We start from the raw sequence: 20532 nt of genomic DNA on the forward strand, positions 1-20532 counted from the left end.
ACACACACACACAGAAAGAGAGAGAGAGAAAGAGAGAGAGAGAGAGAGAGAGAGTGTGTCAGTTAGAAGCTTAGTGAGTCAATGTGCTCGCCATGTAACCCTATGACAAACCTAAATTAAATCCCCAGAGCAAAACTAAAAGTTAGAACAATTGGACACTGCACTACCTGAGGACCCAGCTATGCCACTCCTTGGAATACCTCAAAAAGATGCTCCACCATATCACAAGGACACATGCTCCACTATGTTCATCGCAGCCTTATTTATAATAGCCAGAAGCTGGAAAGAACCCAGATGTCCTTCAACAGAGGAATGGATACAGAAAATGTGGTACATTACACAATGGAATACTACTCAGTTATTAAAAACAGTGACTACATGAAATTCTTACACAAATGGATAGAACTACAAAAATATCATCCTGAGTGAGGTAACCCAATCACAAAAGAACACATATGAGATGCACTCAATGATAAGTGGATATTAGCCCCAAAGCTTGGAATAACTAAGAAAAAATTCACAGACCATATGAAGCTCAAGAAGAAGGAAGACTGAAATGTGGATGCTTTAGTCCTTCTTAGAAGGGAGAACAAAATATTCACAGGAGGAAATACAGGGAGAAAGAGTGGAGTAGGGACTGAAGAAAAAGTCATCCAGAAACTGCCCAACCCAGGGATGCATCCCATATGCAGCCATCAAACCCAGACACTATTGCTGATGCCAAGAAATGCTTACTGACAGGAGCCGGAAATGGGTGTCCCCTGAGAGAATCTGCCAGAGGCCTATTGATACAGATGAGAATGCTTGCAGCTAACCATTGGACTGAACAAGAGGATCCCAATGGAGGAGTTAGAGAAAAGAACGATGGAGCTGAAGAGGTTTGCAACACCATAGGAGGAACAACAGTATCAACCAATCAGAACCCCAGAGCTCCCAGAGACTAAACCACCAACCAATGACTACACATGGTGGGATCCATGACTCCAGCCACATATGTAGCAGAGGATGGCAATGTCCAGCATCAATAGGAGGAAAAGTCCTTGATCCTGTGAAGGTTCATTTCCCCAATGTGGGGAATGCTGGGGTGTTGAGGCAGGAGTGGGTGGGTGGGAGTGGGATCATCCTCAAAGAAACCAGGGAGAGAGTATGGGAGAGGGAGGAACCAAGATAAGAACTGAAGTATAAATCCATAAAATATCCAAGAAAAATAAAATTTAAAAAAATATATTTTTTTAAAAAAAGAGTTTGCTGTCAGCGAGTTGGTTGTATGGCAAATGGGAGGTAGAGAATCTGCAGAAACTTGAGTATACAGAGCAGTGGTAAACATAACGAGAGAAACTCTGCCTCAAAAGCAACAACCCCCACAAAATTGTTTCCTGATTTCCATCCCACACACATACAAAATAATTAAATTAAAATACATGTTAAATATAAGTTTACCATACACTAACATCTACAAACTGGTACTGTACTTGAAGAAATCACAATAATATTTCCTGGACATCTTAACAGATGTTTAACAAGCATGACTTTAGCATTCTTTAGTAGCATTAGACATTTGGTATAATAAAAAGAACAGACAAATTCATAAATATCATAGTTCTAGAACAGCTTAATGTAAAATTATAAACATATTTATATTTTAAACATTTTATAAAATTTTAAATATACTTATAAAATTTCAATACACAACAATTATAGGTAAATAAATAATATACTGCTAAAACTTTGTAAATGGTTTACTAATCCAATATTAACCACTTATATGAAATAGACATTAATCTATGTTTCTAAAACACTTGGTAATCACTGATGAATTCCTGCCTCAAATTAGTAACAGAATATTTTAACTTTTCTGTTTTCCAGATTTACTTTTATGTATATCTGTGCATGTGCCTATGTTTGTCTACATGTACATGTATGTGCCCACAGAGGACAGCATCAGATCTCCTGGAGCTGGAGTTAAAGGCAGTTGTGAGCCACACACTGTGGGTGCTCGAAAACAATTCTGGTTCTCTACAAACTCTGGTGCTCTTAACTGCAGAACTACATCTGGAGTACCTTCTTAAATGTTTTGAAATATGTTTTGTTCATTTGTGGTGTGTGTGCACACTCACCGTGAATCTGCCATGGCACGTGGGTGATGAGTTGGAGGGTAGTTTGCAAGCCAATTTTCTCCTCTACCATGTGAGTCTCAGCGATCAAACGGAGGGTGACAAGCTTGGCTGCATATGTCTTCACTGTATGAACTAGCTATCTCACCAGCACAAAACACTAACTTTTTTGTACAAAAATTATGGCAGTGATAGCAAAAACCTTGTCTGTATAGTTATTAATATGTATACTAAAATAATAAAATACCTGCTTGTTATATTAATACAGATATTAAATTCTAAGCCTCGTTCTAAATAGCTATATAAATACACATAAATAAGGAACACATAGTAAAAGAACTCATCCTAGGTAATCAATTAATAACTATAAGAGGACAAAATTAAAGCTTACCACTTCTTCATCTGAAAGTTCACGCCCCTGGATACTGCTATTCTCTCTCACAGCTTGCTGATGTTTTTTCCCTTTAATGTGGCTAAAGAGATATACTTCAGAAGCGATCTAAAAGCACAAAATTAAAGAAAGCTGTAGCCATCAATACAGCATTGCATCCGATGCCAAGAACTAAACATTTAATCCAGAACATTATATACAAATTCAGATCACTCTAGAACAGGTAGGTGGATGGATGGATGGATGGATGGATGGATGGATGGATGGATGGATGGATGGATGGATGGATGGATAGATGGGTGGATGGATGGATGGATGGGCAGATAGATAGATATGTATATAGATAGTTCAAAATATTTTCCTTAGAATGCAATTCTCAGACTAAGTTTAAAGATTTGAAAATCATTGAAACCCTGGGTTTTGTTTTTTGGTCCAAACACAACAGAATATGAGCTTAGTCTACCATTAAGCAGGTAAACACGAATTGCAGTAACAACTGCAAACATTTGCACTGCCATGGCAACTGCTATTATTTTAGTACTTACTGTTCATTTAAAATCCTCACAGAAGTCAACAGCACTTAGTAGATGTCTTAGTACAAGATTTAAAAGGCTAGAAGCCTTTTAATAAATTTTAGCAATAAATAACATCACTAGACTGTTAATAATGACAACCACATACCAGGACATTGCAGAGAGAACACTGCTTCTTTCTTTCATAAGGGGTCAGTTTAGGGGCATAATCAGTGCTTGCATGCCGCCCACTGCTTAGCTCGGCAGCTTTTTCTTTCCTTTGCTCAATCTGTTCCATGTGCCTTCGAATGCTTTCATCATGCTGGAGACAGGATCATAGTGTGAGAAACTTAAAAAGTATTCAGATTATACTAAGGACTTGGAAAAAGACTTTCCATTAAAACTTCTAAAATAATCCAAAAGTGCCTTGCTTTATACTACCTTCCACACCAGAAAACAAAGCTTAATCTTTTCACATATCACGCATGGACAATATTGCTTCCTAAGATAAGCCCTAGAGGATGTCAGGATATGATTTATGAGAATAGTTTCATAGACAAATCTGGAAGACAGTAAGTTAAGATGATCAGATTTTTAACACAGAACTTCCTACATCTACTGTGCCACTGTGTTCAGTGACTCAACACTACTGGTTACAGAGAGGTAGAATTTGATAAACTGTTACCCATTACTCATTTGGTTACCTAGCAAACACTACGAGAAGTGCTGACCCATAGAAACAGTCAAGTTTAGTCACATAGCAGAAAAGTGACAAAGACGTACACCTACCCTGGCCCTATTACTACTTTTCCACCTCAAGCCGCTAACCCAGAAACATCTTTTTGGGGGTTCACATTATTTTGTATAAGTGGAACATACCTTCCTCAACTGTACTCTCTAAATTCAACTAGATTAAGTGGAGTCGTTATTCTTCCTGGTCTTTGATGCCAAGCATCCTCCTCTATCCAACATTACACACAACCCCACCTCTATTATGCAAAAGTTAACCACTTCATATCTGAATCTCACACTAATTAGGCACTTCCTGAAAATGGGAATACTATCTTATTCATAAGTATTTACTGCATTGAATTTAAATAATGATAAATTCCTATGACTCTACAAATGGAAAACTAAGGTCTTTCAAATTAAAAAGTTACTACCTCTATTATATAATATTAAATATCTCTACAAGGAGTCAACATATAAATCATTGTGATACAGTATAAATTACTCAGCAGAAACCACTTACACGTTATAATATTGATAACATTTTTCTAGAAATTAATGGTTTTTCATAATCTTTCAAGTTAAAACTATGCATTCATGAGCATTAACATAAAATGAATAATTAGATGATAGATTAGATAATTAAAATAACAAAATACTACTAGTAATGCCTTCAAGTTATTTATTAAATAAGAGAAAATATTGACTTTATTGTTGCTCCATAATGATTCTACGATATCAAAATAAATTTTACCAAAATAAAATGCATTTTCAAATAGCTGTCTATAAGTCAGTTATAACTCAATCATAAACATTTATTTAAAAATTATAAATATAAATTAATTCAATTTTTATTTCATAGAATTTTATGTGCTCCATCCATTGTAAGCTCCAAAATTTCAAATTAAAATAACATGCTATTCTGACCTTGAGCTGGATTTTTTTCTGCAGCTCTTCCATAGCTTCTTGCTGCGCTGCTGTGAGTGCTGCCAACCGTTCTTCCCTGTCTCTGTCAGAACAAGTCAAATCTGTAAGTTTACCTGCTTGAAGTAACATGCCTTGTCTCATGAAACCAAAAAATACAATTTGAATGTAAAGCTTATATATTCTAATAGGCAATTATTTTTAAAATATTCTGAAAATATATGATCTCTCACACATATTGCCTCATAAATATTTGAGAAGGATTAAAAATTTGTTTCATCTTATTTGTTTTAGGAGGAGGTTAAGCAACATAGATGATTACCTATGAAAATAAATTTCTGAACCAAAACTGGCCTAGAACTATCATTAAGTACAAAATGTTGAAAACGTAATTTATAGTTTCCTTCTCATAAAGTTTTATTAACATCACAAGAAAAAAATAGGAAAGACATAAACTGACAAGCTAAGAGAACAGAAGAGGAAACCATGATGCACGTTACTCCAAGGAAATGGACTTATGAAACAAGCTCTTGTAGCCATTTTAATATCTAACAAAATATACTTGAAACCAAAACTGATCGAAAGAGATGAGAAGGATACTAAATACTCATCAGTGGAAAAGTCCACCAAGAGGACACTGCAATTCTTAATATTTATGCTCCAAATACAAAGGCATGCGAGTTCATAAAACTACCATTAAACAGATTAAATCACATACTGACCACCACACACTGATAATGAGAGGCGTTAGCTCTACTTTCACCAACAGTTAATCTAGAGAAAAGCAAACCAGAGCAACGCTGCAGCTAATGGACATGATAAACCAAATGGACCTAGCAGGTATTTACACAACATTTCACCCTAATACCCTATTTGAACACCTCCGATTAAAGCTGGGTATCAACAACAGAAAGCTTACAAACTCATGGAAACTAAACTACTCACTCCTGAATGAAAAACAGGTCAAAGCAGAAACTAAGAAAGAAATTAAAGACTTTCTGTAATTAAATGAAAATGAAAAGAGAACATAAAGGACACAATGAATGTGTTACTGTGAGGCAAGTTCATAGCACTAAGTGCTTTCGTAAAATACTGGAGATGTCATACTCTGTCATACTCGTAAGTTAACAGCACACTTGAAGGCTCTAGAGGAGAGAGAGAGAGAGAGAGAGAGAGAGAGAGAGAGAGAGAGAGAGAGAGAGAGAGAGAGAGATATTGACTGATTGATTATACTCCTAAGAAGTAGATGGCAAGAAATCACAAAGCCAAAGCAGCAGCCTACAGAATGGGAAAGATTTTTACCAACCACACATCAGATGGAGGGCTAATATACAAAATATATGAAGAACTTTAAAAACTAGATATCAAGAAAACAACCCAATTAAAAATGGTATTCAAATCTACACAGAGAATTCTCAAAAGAGGAAATGCCAATGGCTGAGAAGCAAATGTTAAACAGTCCTCTCAGGAAAATATCAATCAAAACCACTTTGAGATTTCATCTTACAACTGCCAAAAAGGCTTAAATCAATAAAAACAAGTCACAGCTCACCCTTGTGAGAATGTGAAAAGAGGGAAACACTCATCCGTTGCCGTTGGAAATGCAAACTTGTATAGCTACTTTGGAAATCAGTGTGGTGGTCCCTAAGGACCAATGCACCTTAAGATCTAGCTGTACCACTCTTGGGCACATACCCAAAAGGAACTTCATCCTTCCACACAGACACCTGCTCAACTGTGTTCACTGCTGCTCTGTTCATAATACCCAGAAATTATAAACAACCTATATGTCTGTCAACGTTTCTTCATAAATGGATAAGCTGTGGTACATTTATACAACAGAGTACTCAGCCATATAGAAAGGAAAGAAAACAAATGGGGGGGGGGAGACAGGCACATGCATGGAATTTGAAGTTAAATCATCCCAAATGAAATATTGAAGACCCAGAAAGATAAATATGGTATGTATTTGCTTACATGTGGTTATTATCTGTTAATTCATTCATACCTAAGCTACAATCATAGACCAGAGTTTAGGTATACAGTGGCTGTGGGCTGTGCAGGACAGTCATAAATGGGTTAGGGAGAGGGACTGGAGCAGGAGGAGAAAATAGGGGAAGAAATACAGGGAGAGACAGCTAAAGTTAGGGGTCATTTGTTGGGGGTAGTATGGAATCCTAAAACAGTAGAAGCTTCATAAAATACATACATTTATGATGGTGATCTAAATGAAACTGCCAAATAATGGGAAACAGAGAGCCACAACTGACAAGCCATTTCTTGTCACCAAATAAAAATTTCCAGTACTGAGACTGGGTTACAACTAATTGTTGGCTAAAGAGTTCGCATGGGAACCCATAGACATCCCATGCTGTTGCCAAAAGTGTAGGCAAACTGCAAGGCCCTATATGGCTACACAACTCACCGAATATGGAGAACTCAAGTTGGTGCCTACACAGAGCCTTCACCCCTACATGCTGCCATCTTTGGTAAAGGAAATACTCTACCCTACCAAGGGAGAAAACAGAAGTAACCTAGTCACATCCCTCTGATATGCAGGCATCCCACCTGCAAGATGTACAGTGCAGTGCTGGAACACAGTTTGTGTGAGTAACCAAGCGATACCTGATTTGATTCAATGCCCACTCCGCAAGATAGAACACACACCCAACACAGCTTGGGTGACTAAGAACCCAAGACTAGCTAGCCAAGGGACCTAGGATAAAAACCAAATACTACTTTTCCTAAAAACAAAGACTCCTAATGAGATTCTGCTACCCAGCTACTTAAGTGCCCTGCTCAGCCATTATCAGAGAACCCTTCTCCTGCAACGGATGGGAACAAACAGGGAAACCCAGTCAGAAATTATGCAGAGCGTGAGACACCTTAGAACACTCTGTAGTATAGGGGGTATGTCCATTAAACCTCCCTCTTCGTGGATCAGGAAACTCCAGAAAAAAAAAAAAAGCAGAAAGCCAGAGGGCATGGAAGATACCAAAAACCAAGACCCTCTAAATCAACATGACAGATGCACTTACGAACTCAGAGACTGAAGCAGCATGCACAGGGCCTGCACCAGTTGGGTCACAGAACTGAAACGTTAAGTGAACACATGACCCAGAAGCAACCTCCAAAAAAGACACAAGCTGTTTCCGAGAAGAAAACGGATCTGACAGAGTTACCAATAGAGTCAAAATATGTTAAACATGCTAGTTCTCTTTGAATGTTGGAAATGATTGAGTGCCTAGTACTTAGGACAAAGTGAAAACTGCCTCTATCATTGAAATAGAAATTGAAGTAGAGAAATATGCTATTCTTCTTTAAAAAATATACCATTTAATTTAATAAGTCACACAAGTTTATTTTGGTAAAAACTACATTTATGTAGTAGGAGAGAGGCTCTCAGTGAGAAAGGATGTTTACTACCAAACCAACAACTTGACTTCAAATATCCACATGAGAGAATCAACTTCCACAAGTTGTCCTCTGACCTCCATGTGTATGTTATGGTAAGGATATAGACACAGAATGGGGTTAGGGACTTAGCTCAGTGGTAGAGAGCTTGACTAGCAAGCGCAAGGCCCTAGGTTCGGTCCCTAGCTCCGAAAAAAAGAAAAGAAAAAAAATAAAAAGAGACAGTAATGTCATGCTCATTATATCACACAATGTTCATAAAAATAAGGCTGTGGACTAAAACTGTCTGGGGATGAAGCCCTGCATTGAGTTTAGAATAAAAGGCTACAGAGGGCTATAGGAACTGTAAAAATTATATTTAGGGGTTCGAGAGATGGTTCAACCACTAAGAGTACTTACAGAGGACTCAGGTTCAATTCCCAGCACCTACACAGTGGCTTACAAACATCCATAATTCCAGTACTTGGGAATTCTAAGCCAACTTTACCCTCATGGCCACTGCGTGCACAGGGTACATAGACATACATGGTGAAAAAGGATGATTACACATAAAATAAAAATAAAATCTTTTTAAAAAATAAAAGTTATGCTTTAAAGGTCTAGTAATATAAAGAAAATTTTATGACTATATTTCAATAAGCACACCATTTCAATAAGCAACTAAAAAGGAGTTAAACTAAGAGAACGAAAATAGTAAAAACAAAACCTTTTTCAAAAGCATCAGAGTTCTTTAAAGGTATAGGACTAAATCAGGAAAAACAGGCCTAGAATTATCTAGTAGTGACAGAAATCAAGAAACTACTTTACAAACAATGGTAAGAAAGCTAAAGACAAGAGCTAACAAGACCTCCCAATTGTCCTAAAGAACAATAATAAATAAAACATATGGAATTGTGTCTTTCTTTTATATTGCTATGACAAAACACCATAATAAAGGCCAACTTATAAATGAAAGCATTTATTTGGGGTTCTTGATGCTAGAGGGTTAGAACTCATGACCATCATGTCAGAGGGAACATGGCAGCGGGCAGATACCCATGGTGCAAGGCAGTAGCTGACAGCTTATGTTAAGACCACCAGGAGACTATGAAAGCTAAATGAAAATGATGTAGACTTTTTAAACTTCAAAGTCCACCCCAGTGGCACACCTTCTCCCACCAAGCGACACCTCCTAATCCTTCCCAAACAGTTCCACAATCAGGAACCAAGCATCCAAACATATGAGCCTCTGAAGGCCATTCTCATTCAAACCAGTAGAGATCGTAACGTTAGACATATAAAATAAATGAAGTCATAGTAATATTAAAAGAATCTGAGAAATAGGACAGAGGTCTTTTAAATTATATAGGGAAAAAAATACTGCGTTACTTAGATGATCAATGGTAACATCAGGACTGTGAAATGATTTGAGTGGCAAAGTGACTGGCATACAAGCATGAGGAGCACACACACGAAAAGTAAGTCTCTGTCTACCCAGCACTAGGATCCCTCGGTATTGTTAGCCAGCTGGTCTAATACCAGTGACCTCCAGATCTACTGACCGAACATTACTGTTTTCCTTCAAAAAAAAAAAAAATAAGGTGAAAGAACACAATTGAGGAAGTCTTCTGGTGTTGACCTCTGACTCCATTTGCACATGTGCACATATGCATTTAAATCCATGTGAAAAATAAATCAGGGATAAATCAAGATGACATCATAAACTTTTGATATGTTAAGAATATTCTATTTTCTCACAAAACATCATAACCTCAATCTAACCATAAGAAAAAAGTCAAGTCCTGAGAAACATTCTATAAAAATCCCAAATATTGGGCTGGACAGATGGCTAAGCAGTTAAGAGCACTGGCTGTCCTTCCAAAAGACCCAGGTTCAATTTCCAGTACCTATGTGATCCTAACAGATGTCTTTAACTTCAATTGCATGGGATCTAAGGCTGTCTCCTGGCCTCTGTGAGCACTAGGCTCACATAGAAACACACCCATGCCAAAGAGCCACACTCATAAAATAAGTAATTTTAAAATCCTGAATATTACTCCCTAAAACTGTGAAATCATAAAACCCACACAAAGTATGAAACCATCATACCTCAAAGAACTTAAAGGAAACTACAAATATTTGAATAGTGGCAAAAAATGGTTAATTGATTCCTAAATTTAACTTTAAAAACACATTATTGTACAGAACAAGAGAAACAAAGAGATCCCAGAAAAAGCATTTTCAAACTGATAAAAGACAAAGCTAATGAAAATTTTGTGAACATGAAGAAAAATAAATAATTTACTACACAGGGACGAAAACAAGCCTAAAGGTAGAATTCTCAATGGAAACAGAAGAAAAGGGCAAGTCAATATTTTGAAAGAAAAACTATTATTTGAAATGAAAGATTAAAATATTCTCAGATGAGTAAGTATTCATGAACATGAAATCATGTTACTAGAAGTCCCACCAACTAAAAACAAAAGGACACCTGGATAAAAAGAAATGAGACATATCAGAAATAATAAATAAATAAAAGCATAAAGGACCACAAAGGAATACAAAAATATGTAAGAAATAACTGTAACACACATGTTCTAATTATCATATCATATCAAGATGTCTAACAATAAGAATTTGAAAGGAAGGACAAAGTTGCTGCATTTGCCAGAACTAATTTAGCCATAAATTAATGCATACTGTATTATGTCAAAATGAAATCTATAATCCAGGTAGCAACCAGTAAGAAAATAATAAAATAATGCTCTTTAAGACTCAATAAAGAACTGTGATAAAGGGATTGCCTCTATCAGACAGGTCTACAGTCACTTCTGAGTGGCATTTTCTTTTTTTTTTTTTTTTTTTTTTTTTTTTTTCTTTTCTTTTTTTCGGAGCTGGGGACCGAACCCAGGGCCTTGTGCTTGCTAGGTAAGCGCTCTACCACTGAGCTAAATCCCCAACCCCTGAGTGGCATTTTCTTGACTTCTCAGTAGCACTGCTGACTGAGGTGAAAAGGCTCATGCCACCACAGGCCATGTCAACCCTGGGCAGTTAGGACAGAGCTATCTAAGAAAGGTGGCTGTAAGCCAGAAGCAAGCCAGTAAGCAGCATTCCCCTACAGCTCCTGCTTCAGTTCTCACCTTGGCTTTCACTGGTGATGGGTTATAACCTACAAGCCAGCCAAATAAAGCCTTTCTTCCCCAGGCTGCTGCTTTTCAGTGTTTTATCACAGTAACAGAAAGCAAATTTGAAAAAGACTTACAAATTAATCTATCAAAAAGTTTTACTTTAAAGTATACAGGCTCGAGACAGGAGTTGGGAGGCTCTAGAAAGAACCAGAAACCTGGGAGATAAGAAACTCCCAGGACTCACTGGGGATAACCTTAGGTGAAATGCCCAACAGTGGAGAGAGGGAACTCAAAGAGTCCACCTCCAGTAGACAGTCAGGGCCTCAGGTAGAAGGATAGGGTTACCAACCCGCAACCAAAATTTCTGATCCAGAATTGTTCCTGTATAAAAGAACTGTAGGGAAAAATGTGAAGAGACTGAAGGAAAAGCAGAGGTTCAGTGACCAGCTCAACTTGGGATTCATTTCGTAGGGGGTGTGGTGGGGTAGCTGCACCAGGGCCTGACACTATTACTGAAGTTATGATGTGCTTACAGACAGGAGTCTAGCATGGCTGCCCTCTGAGAGGCCCAACCAGCAGCTGACTAAGACAGATGCAGAAACTTACACACATCACTGGACAGAAGTTGGGGACCCCTATGGTTTAGGGGAAGGATTAAAGAAGCTGAAGGGAAGGGCAATCCCATTAGAAGACCAGCAGTCTCAAGTAACCCGTACCCCTAGGAGCTCCCATACACTGAGCAATCAACCAGGCAACATACGGGGCTGGTCTGAGGCCCCAACACATGTATAGCAGAGGTCTGCCTGGTCTGGCCTCAGTAGAAGATGCTCCTAATCCTAATCCTAATCCTAATCCTAATCCTAATCCCTGATGCTCCTAATCCTCACTAGGGGTGAGGCCTGATGGGTAGGAAACATCCTCTCGGAGACTGGGGGTGAGGGAGGAGAAATAGGATGAGGAACTGTGGGAGGGGGACCGGGAGCAGGGGGTGGGGGATTGTAAATAAAACAATAATTTTAAAAAAGAGGTAAAGTATAAAAAAAGTTTTAGTTTAGCAAAGATTGAAACAGTAAATGGGACAAAGATTTGAGACACAGGGATGACAGATCTAAAACTGGCACAAATAAACCCTATCACATTTAAAAAGTTACATTAAGAGAAGTGTAATAAACATATAAATCAGAAAGTGGAAATAAATAAGCAGATTTCAGAAAACAAAAGACATGTTTGAGAAAACTGCAACAGGATGAGAGAAAAAAGACAGAAGACAACTGTGGTTGTAACAGAAAAAAAATGACCTTTATACAAGAAATATTTTTAGAGCCAGAGAAAAGCATTTCACAATAAAAGTTAGAATAGCTTATTTATCTCAGTAAGATATAGTGAAAACAGAATGTATGCCCTTCAGAATCAAAATACATAATGGTACCACTCAGTTTCTACACTTGGGAACTGGACAGACTGAACAGACGCAGCAGACACAGAAGACTGGAGGGCTCTATCGCCTACTGAGCTGACGAGCACAGAATACTCTACCCACTAACAGCCCTAGGAGCACAGACAACAGTATGTAGTGCAGTGCATATCTAAGGCTATAAACATGGTCTCGACAAATGCTAAGGCAATAAAAATATACAAAGTATATGCTTCAAGTGACAAGACTTCATTAGAAACCAGTAGCAGAAATCAATGTGATATAGAAAGCTTATTATGCACTTATAAAATAACTATAAGTCAAAGAGATATAAATAACCTAGGAATCAAAAGTTCTTTAACTAATGACCCTTTACTTATGCAAATGTCTTAAAAGACAATTCCTCTTTATTGAATCTTATTAGAATTAAATTACATTTTTCATGCAAAACAGACTTCAAATAATGTTCTCAGCCAATACAAAGTTTCAGAAGTTCTCCATTTTAAATGTAATGTCAAATATCCTGGAAATTTGGTACATTTCTAGACTTGTGGTATTTCTAAAACATATGTAACACATCACTGGTATTAAGATGTGCTATAACTATTTGCTCAATGGTAAACTGTTCATCAAGACTAAAACCAAGATAGCAAACTGGGCACCTAGCTCTCTCCCGGGCCGCGTCTTCACGGGCTTTCTCCTTCTCTTGCCTCTGTTGCTCAATCCGGGCTTCTTGCTCTTTCCTCTTCGTCAATAACTCCTCTACACGGGCCTGCCGTTCTGCCTCCAAGGCTCTCTTACGTTCCTGATGTTAAAAAATTAAAGTTATCAGAATTATGAGCACAATTAAAATGATCAAAGGTGATATAACTTTGATAACAAACATATTTACTTATTCCTCAATTGTCTCTTAAGTACATAGTTTCTAAGAATTTAAGCAAAATGGTTTTCATGTGTCATTTACCATTGTTACCCAAAATTATAACATGATTTTATATGTATTAAATCCTAAGAAATAAACACACACACACACACACACACACACACACACACACACACACACACACACACACACTCTTCTATGCATACCTCATGACATGATTAGAAAACAAGTTTAATCAAGGTTGAAGAGTCATGATCCATAAAAATATGCCAACTATATTCCTACACACTAAAAAGGAATAACTTGAAAATATAGTTAGATAAAAATTCCATTTAAACTGGACTTAATCTGAAATTAACTAAGATCCAACCAAGCCACTGGCATACCTATGAGGGATTTTTCTTGGCTGATTTGAGGGGAAGACTCACCTTACTCTGTGCCACTTCTTCTGATGGCTGCCTACACAAAAAGACACAAAGAGGGAAGCTTTTGCTTTTTTCTCACTTGCCCTCACTCTAACTGGCCAAGTTCATGTCATATTCCTAAGCCATTCCTTGCCTGGTGCTAGAACCTATTTAAATCCTCAGTATTCCAACACAGGCTGGAAACAGACAGCTCTCTAGGAACTCCCTGAGACACTAGTACCAGACTGCAACTACTCAGACATTCAGTCTCACGAACTGAACAACTCCCAAATCCTTGGTGGTTCTTTAAGGCAAGAGCAATTGTTACACAAGCCACTCCAATACACACATACGCTTGCGTGCACACATGAATTTCACTGTGTGTGCACATGTATGTGTGTGTATATATGTATATATGTACATGTATGTACATATATGTATGTGTGTATATATATATGCACATATATGTTTCATATATTTCACTTTCTCTGTGAGAACCAGAGAGAGAGACAGATACACAAAGTTTTGCTCCTCTCAGGATCTTCAGCCTGACTCAAAGCTGAGGTATGAAAGGTGCTTAGTAAATGCTGAGTAGAACCCTACCTGCACAGCCTCATCACGAGCTTGCTTTTCTTCTTGTCTTCTCTGACGCTCTTCCTGCAATTCATTAAGCCTCTGCTCATATTCCTTCAGTTTTGATAAAACATCATGACGTTTATTCTGAGCTTCAAGGGTATTTATGAAGGCAATCTCGTTTACCTTCAATAAGAACAAACACAGAGTCAGAATCAAATTTATTCTTTTTAAAACATTTACTTTCATTTTATGTGTATTGGTGTTTTGGCTACATGTATTCTGTGTGACAGTGTTAGATCTTGGCGTTACAGACACTTGTGAGCTATCATCTGGCTGCTGGAATTTGAACCCAAGTCCTCTGGAAGAGCAGTCAGTGGCCTCAACTGCAGAGCTTTCTCTCCAGCTCCCTCAAAATAATTATTAAAGAGAGTAAAAAGTGTGTGTGTGTGTGTGTGTGTGTGTGTGTGTGTGTGTGTGTGTGTTCATGCGCATATACCCACAGACATGTACACAGTCATGGCTGCAGGTGCCTACAAAGCACTTGGGAGCTGCAGTTACAGGTGCCCATGAACCTCGTGACATGAGTGCTGGGAACAAAATTCAGGTCCACTGCAAAGCAGCACATACTGTTAACTACTGAGCCACATCTCTAACTCTTCAATTTAATTTTATAAATATATGAAATTTAACAATGATTTTACACAAGAATATTTAAATCATCAGTAAGGCCCAGGGGAAACTAATAAGGTTTTCCTACCATTAGTGCCTCAAAATAAGCCAAAGTATATGACAAATTCATAGGGTTTAATAAGAACTAATTTAAGAGGCTGCCATTGAAAATATTTTTTAAAACAACAATTTAGTACTTTAGTGACTATTTTACAAAACTTCATTCAAATTTGTAACAATAAAAATGAGTACAGGTAACTAGGTATGTTCATAATTTTCTACTGAAATTATTACTTTTTTAAATCTGGCATACAAAATTATGCATTTCCAGATGTCCATGAGTAATGATCTTCACACTTACCCATAACTACAAGGATCCTAATTGATCCCCTCCTTCCTGTTCTGTCACTCAGGTACTCTCCGTTCAACTCTCATGACATGCATACCCATTACCCTCTCTCCTTCCCTTAACAGTCTTTCCTCTCTCTCATTCTCTCTTTCCAGTCTCATAAGTTACTCATATGTAGAACTTTAAACAAGGACTACTTATGAAACTTTAACTTTCTAGGTCAGCCTTATTTTGATTAACGTCTTCCAGTTCTATCCACTTATGGCAAATGTCATAATTGCATCTTTATGATTGAATAAAATTATATTGTGAATATGTACCAAATTTTACTTATCTGTTCATTTATCAACAAACAAATGAGCTGCTTCCATTTCAAATTATATGTAGCAATAATCAAAATAAATGTGCATGTATCTTTCTGATATGTGGTATGCTAAGAGTACTTTGGTTATGGCATGGTTAGATTATATGATAGTTGTATTTTTAGTTTTTTTGGCTTCACCAATTTACATTTTCAACAATACCATCTGGGGGTACCTATATCCAACCAATCTCACTTATATTTAACCATCTATGCTGTACTTTCTAGTTTGGGGAATACTTCCAAAGGCTTCCCTAATGAGCCTCTTGACGTCACTGAGACAGATCACTGTAGCCCTAATGTTACTGACTTGGTTATCCTCTCTTCTGGTTAGCTTTGGTAGAGGTCTATTGGTTTTGTTTTCTCTAAAAACAACTATATTGCTTTTTGTTTCCACTTCATTAATTTCAACTCTAATCTTTTTAATTTTCTGGCATCTACTGCTTTTTTGGGTTATTCTTGTTTTCCTAAACAAGATTTGGCTTAAGTTTCATTTCTAACATTTCTATCTGTGTTTCTTTAAAACCTCTAGTTTGTTCTAAATTTTTATTACCTATTGCTGACTTTTCCATCCATATTTCTGGCCTGTTTTTTGCATTGTTCACTTTCCTCCTAATGTCCTAGATTAACTTCATCTTCATGTTTGTACGCTCTTCCAGGTCACTGATCATTTTTACCAATAAGTTTTTAAAATGCTTTCAATATGAGCCTCTTTTACTTAACAATTAAGGAGTTATGATCTTTTGAAGAGTCATGTTCCTTTGCTTTCTCATGTTTCTAGTGTTTCTTTGTGGCAATCTGTTCATCTGTTGGTTTGGATATCTACTTCAGTTTCTTTAAGGGAGGAGTATCTTACAGATCAGCCTAAACTACCACCACCACTGGCCACTGAGCGAGAGCAGGAAAAGCATGGCTGTTCAGCATTGGTCCCTCCTCTTCTCCAGTGTCCTTTCACTTGCTCGTGGATTACCAGTGGCCTGTTCTCTCTCTCTCTGAGAGTGTCTACTTCTAAATCTGATTCTCCATTGGTTCAAAGGAGCCAGATACAACCTGCCATTTTAACTGGAATCCGGTCTTCTGTAAGCTTTAGACAACAAAACTTAAAAGTATAGAAGTGGTTTTTTCCCTTTTATACATATTGAAACTAACAGAGTTACAATACATTGTACCTATATAATGGTGTTCAACTTTACACAGAAGCAGGGACTCCAAAAATCTAGATTGGGCAAACAAAGCTTAGCTAGCTCAAACTAGTCCATACATTTCAGAACCAGTAGAATGTCTTAGCAAGCTGCCAAGCCTGACTGCCTGAGTTTAAACTTCCTGGACCCACAAAGTGGAAGAAGAGAATTGACTTCCACAGTTGTCTTTTTATCCACTAAACCATCTCCTGCTTCAGATGGACTTCAAAGTAGGTTCATCATATAACTGTCTTTCAGACTACCAAAGTATATTACAGACAAGCATATGCAAGAAGAGCATATTCATTCTGTCTTAGGTCTCACATGTTAAGGGTAGTCATGGCAGGGGAAAGAATGGGACCTAAAGGGGCTGGGGATTTAGCTCAGTGGTAGAGCGCTTACCTAGGAAGCACAAAGCCCTGGGTTCGGTCCCCAGCTAAAAAAAAAAAAGAATGGGACCTAATGTTCTAAGCAAACTGTAGTTATTTTAGAAATTTTGTTACAATAATAGAAAGATGACTAACCCAAAATTGAACAGCTATAACTCAGAACTCTCAGTATGTACCTTAATTTTTACAACCTTAAATCTCTATAAAATAAACTCTTTCATTTATTCTACATCCAGGAACTTTCTTACGGTTACTTTCATTTCATTTCTTAATCCTCAAGTAGAAGTAAAATTTTGATATTTCTTACTCAGAAGTGCTGTGTATAGTGTAATGCATCTGTATAAAGGTGTCCACTTCTGCTGTTTAATAATTCTGAAGCAATGTATGTAAGAATGTTTCTACCCTAAACAGCAGATGCTTTTTTGGATGAGATTATTTGCTATGCTGATGAAATTCTTTAAAATAATGGAAATAATTAGTAAATGATAATACAATCATTATTCTGAATATAACATGATACTAAAGAAAGCCAGACTAATGCATTTACATTAAAACTTAAAGGCAGGTGGTCTTGAGGATAGCCGGCCTGACAGTAACAGGAGAGGAGGCCCTTGGTCCCTGGGAGGTTTGATGCCCCAGCATAGGGGGATACTGGAGCAGTGGGGCAGGAGACTGGGGGCAGGGAGCACCCTCATATAGGCAAAGGGTAGGAGGGAGGGCAAATGTGGGATGGAAGGATGGTGGAGAGGTAATATGAAGTGGGACATCATTTGAGATGTAAACGAATGGAATGATAATAAAAAAAATAAAGTTTAAAACTTAAAAAAAAAACACTTAAAGGCAAAGTCAAGCAAGAGGGCTCAGTGGATAAAGTATTCACCATGCAAGCCTGGTGACCTGTAAAATCAGCTGAAACCCATGTAAACACAGAAGCATCATTGTACATACACACATCACACTTAATAATAAATAACTGTTTTAAAATAGAGAGAAAAGGGAAAATTCGTGATGGCTCTTAACCTACATGCTATCAATAATCACACTTTTCAGAAACTTTAAGAACAAACTAGGTCAAAAAATATGACTTCCAAGAGCAGATATTAGGAAGTGCACAAATGTAACTAGAGTACAGCTGACACGGGAAAGAAAACACACGGCTGGCTGTGAGAGGGGAGATTACAGAGGAGTGAGCTCCCAGAGCAGTGGCAAACACTAGCTTTATTTTCTCTTATATATAGTTGTATGTCTTATAAATATAAATTTGTTTCTAAAAAGCAGTGATTGTTTATAATACTCTGTTAATAATCATCAGCCAAAATGGGAGTTCTGGGTAGCCCCATCATTTAGGGGAAGGAGAAAGAGGGATGAAGAACGGATAAGTTTCATAACCACTAATCCATGAGGCAGTTTAGTCTAGAACTCAGTGGAGAATATAACACTGAATATTCACACTTCAGACACACCATGGTGAAGCCAACTAGAGCGATTTTAACTGCTGTGCCACTTAAAGCAAAGAACAAGCAAAGTGAGATGGACTCATGAAAAGATCACTGCCCGGCCACACTAGTTACATTCTGGTAACTTTTTGATTAACACAATTAATTAAAACCTAAAACTGTAACATTTCCATAAATGTCAATATTGCATAGAATTTTAAGTTGTATATACAGTTTGCTCATTATCACCGAATTTTTTTACTGATTTTTTTTATTTACATTTCAAATGTTATCCCCTTCCCCGGTTTCCCGTCCATAAACCCCCTATATCATCCCCCCTCCCCACATCAAATGTTTTTAATATATGAGAACTAATTCTTGAAAAAATTACAAGGTTCATACTCTAGAATAATAGGAGCTAGGTACTTAAAATGTGATTGTAACTTCTCATAGCTTCTTATGTCCTGGTAAAGTAATATAGCTTTATTTCTGATAGTTAACATAATACCACAAAGACTATAGTGCTATTGACAACATAACCCTGGATGCAGTGGTGAATGCCTGTAAGCCTAGAACATAGAAACAGGAGGATACAAGTTTAAAGTCATCCTCAAGCTACATAATGAATTCAAGACTGGAAGGTGATCCATAAACTCTGTCTCAATAAAAAATGATACAGATTCATGGTAAAAAAAATATACCTTACCAGCAAAAATATATCAATATTGAAAATGAAATGGTGAAAACAATTTTTGAAGATAACAGGTAAGTAGGCTGAAATACTCATATCTGACAAAGGAGACTTGAAGTCAAATTGGTCAGAAAATATAAAGTCGCCATAAACTAATAAAAGAAATCTTTACAAAACCATAACAAAATGTATATGCAATAAAAATATGGTAAACCTATTTTCAGAAGACCAACATTACTGAGCATAAAGAGACAAATAGGTCTACATACAACAAAATTAACTTTTATATGTCACTCAAATCAACAGATTGATAATTTACAGAGAAACATTAAAAAGTAAACTTCAGAGTAAAATATAATCATAAATCAAATGAACTTAGCACACATAAAAAATATTCTGTCCAACAGTTATAGAAGACACATTCATCTCAGAAGTCCACAGATTTTTTTTCCATAATGTATTCCATTTTAGCTCACAAAGCAAATTAAGTAATGGAATTTTTTGAAAGAATTTCTTACATCTTATATCAAGTAAAATCAATAACTCAGGTTATCCTTGGTTACAAAACAAATTTAGGACCAGCCTGAGTCATTCACTTTGCTTTAAAATTGTAAGAAAGTTGCACATAGCAAACAAGTCACGAAACGTGAGGTCATAGGTCAGTATCAGTGACTTCCACTAATGTGTGTAAATAAATGAAATTAAGTATTTGATATCACAAGTTCTTCCCGAAAATGACAAATCATTAACTATAAAAGACAAATTCTGTCAGTAATTTAAAATTTTATCCTCTTATGCTTTTCTTAAGCCAATGGAATAAGTAAAAACACTCTTTTCAAACAAAACAAAACAAAACAAGCCTTAGAAAAACAAGTACCAATGGCAGGGGATGGGACCTTTCCCTAGAGGAGTGCCTGGTTGGGCCTCAGTGGGAAAAGATGCTCTTAATCCTACTGCAGCTGGATGTCTCAGTGGTACCCAAGTGGAA

The 20532-nt window shown here is 37.0% G+C and overlaps 1 protein-coding gene across 9 annotated transcripts in view; it reads right to left on the reverse strand.

Annotated features, from left to right (window-relative positions):
- Scaper (S-phase cyclin A-associated protein in the ER) overlaps positions 1 to 20532 on the reverse strand; it is a 387677-nt gene that overhangs the window by 241356 nt on the left and 125789 nt on the right. For all 9 annotated transcript variants that reach the window (XR_015626332.1, NM_001427719.1, XM_087560185.1 and 6 more), the window contains 5 exon segments: positions 14496 to 14651; positions 13268 to 13410; positions 4674 to 4755; positions 3187 to 3339; positions 2506 to 2613 (listed from right to left, as the gene is read on the reverse strand). Coding sequence is in view for 8 of the 9 variants with exons in the window: in NM_001427719.1 (NP_001414648.1) it covers positions 2506 to 2613; positions 3187 to 3339; positions 4674 to 4755; positions 13268 to 13410; positions 14496 to 14651 (642 nt within the window). In the remaining variant the exon portion in view is untranslated.

This window comes from Rattus norvegicus, chromosome 8, assembly GCF_021556685.1.
Source record: "Rattus norvegicus strain SHRSP/BbbUtx chromosome 8, alternate assembly SHRSP_T2T, whole genome shotgun sequence".
Classification (NCBI taxonomy): domain Eukaryota; kingdom Metazoa; phylum Chordata; class Mammalia; order Rodentia; family Muridae; genus Rattus; species Rattus norvegicus.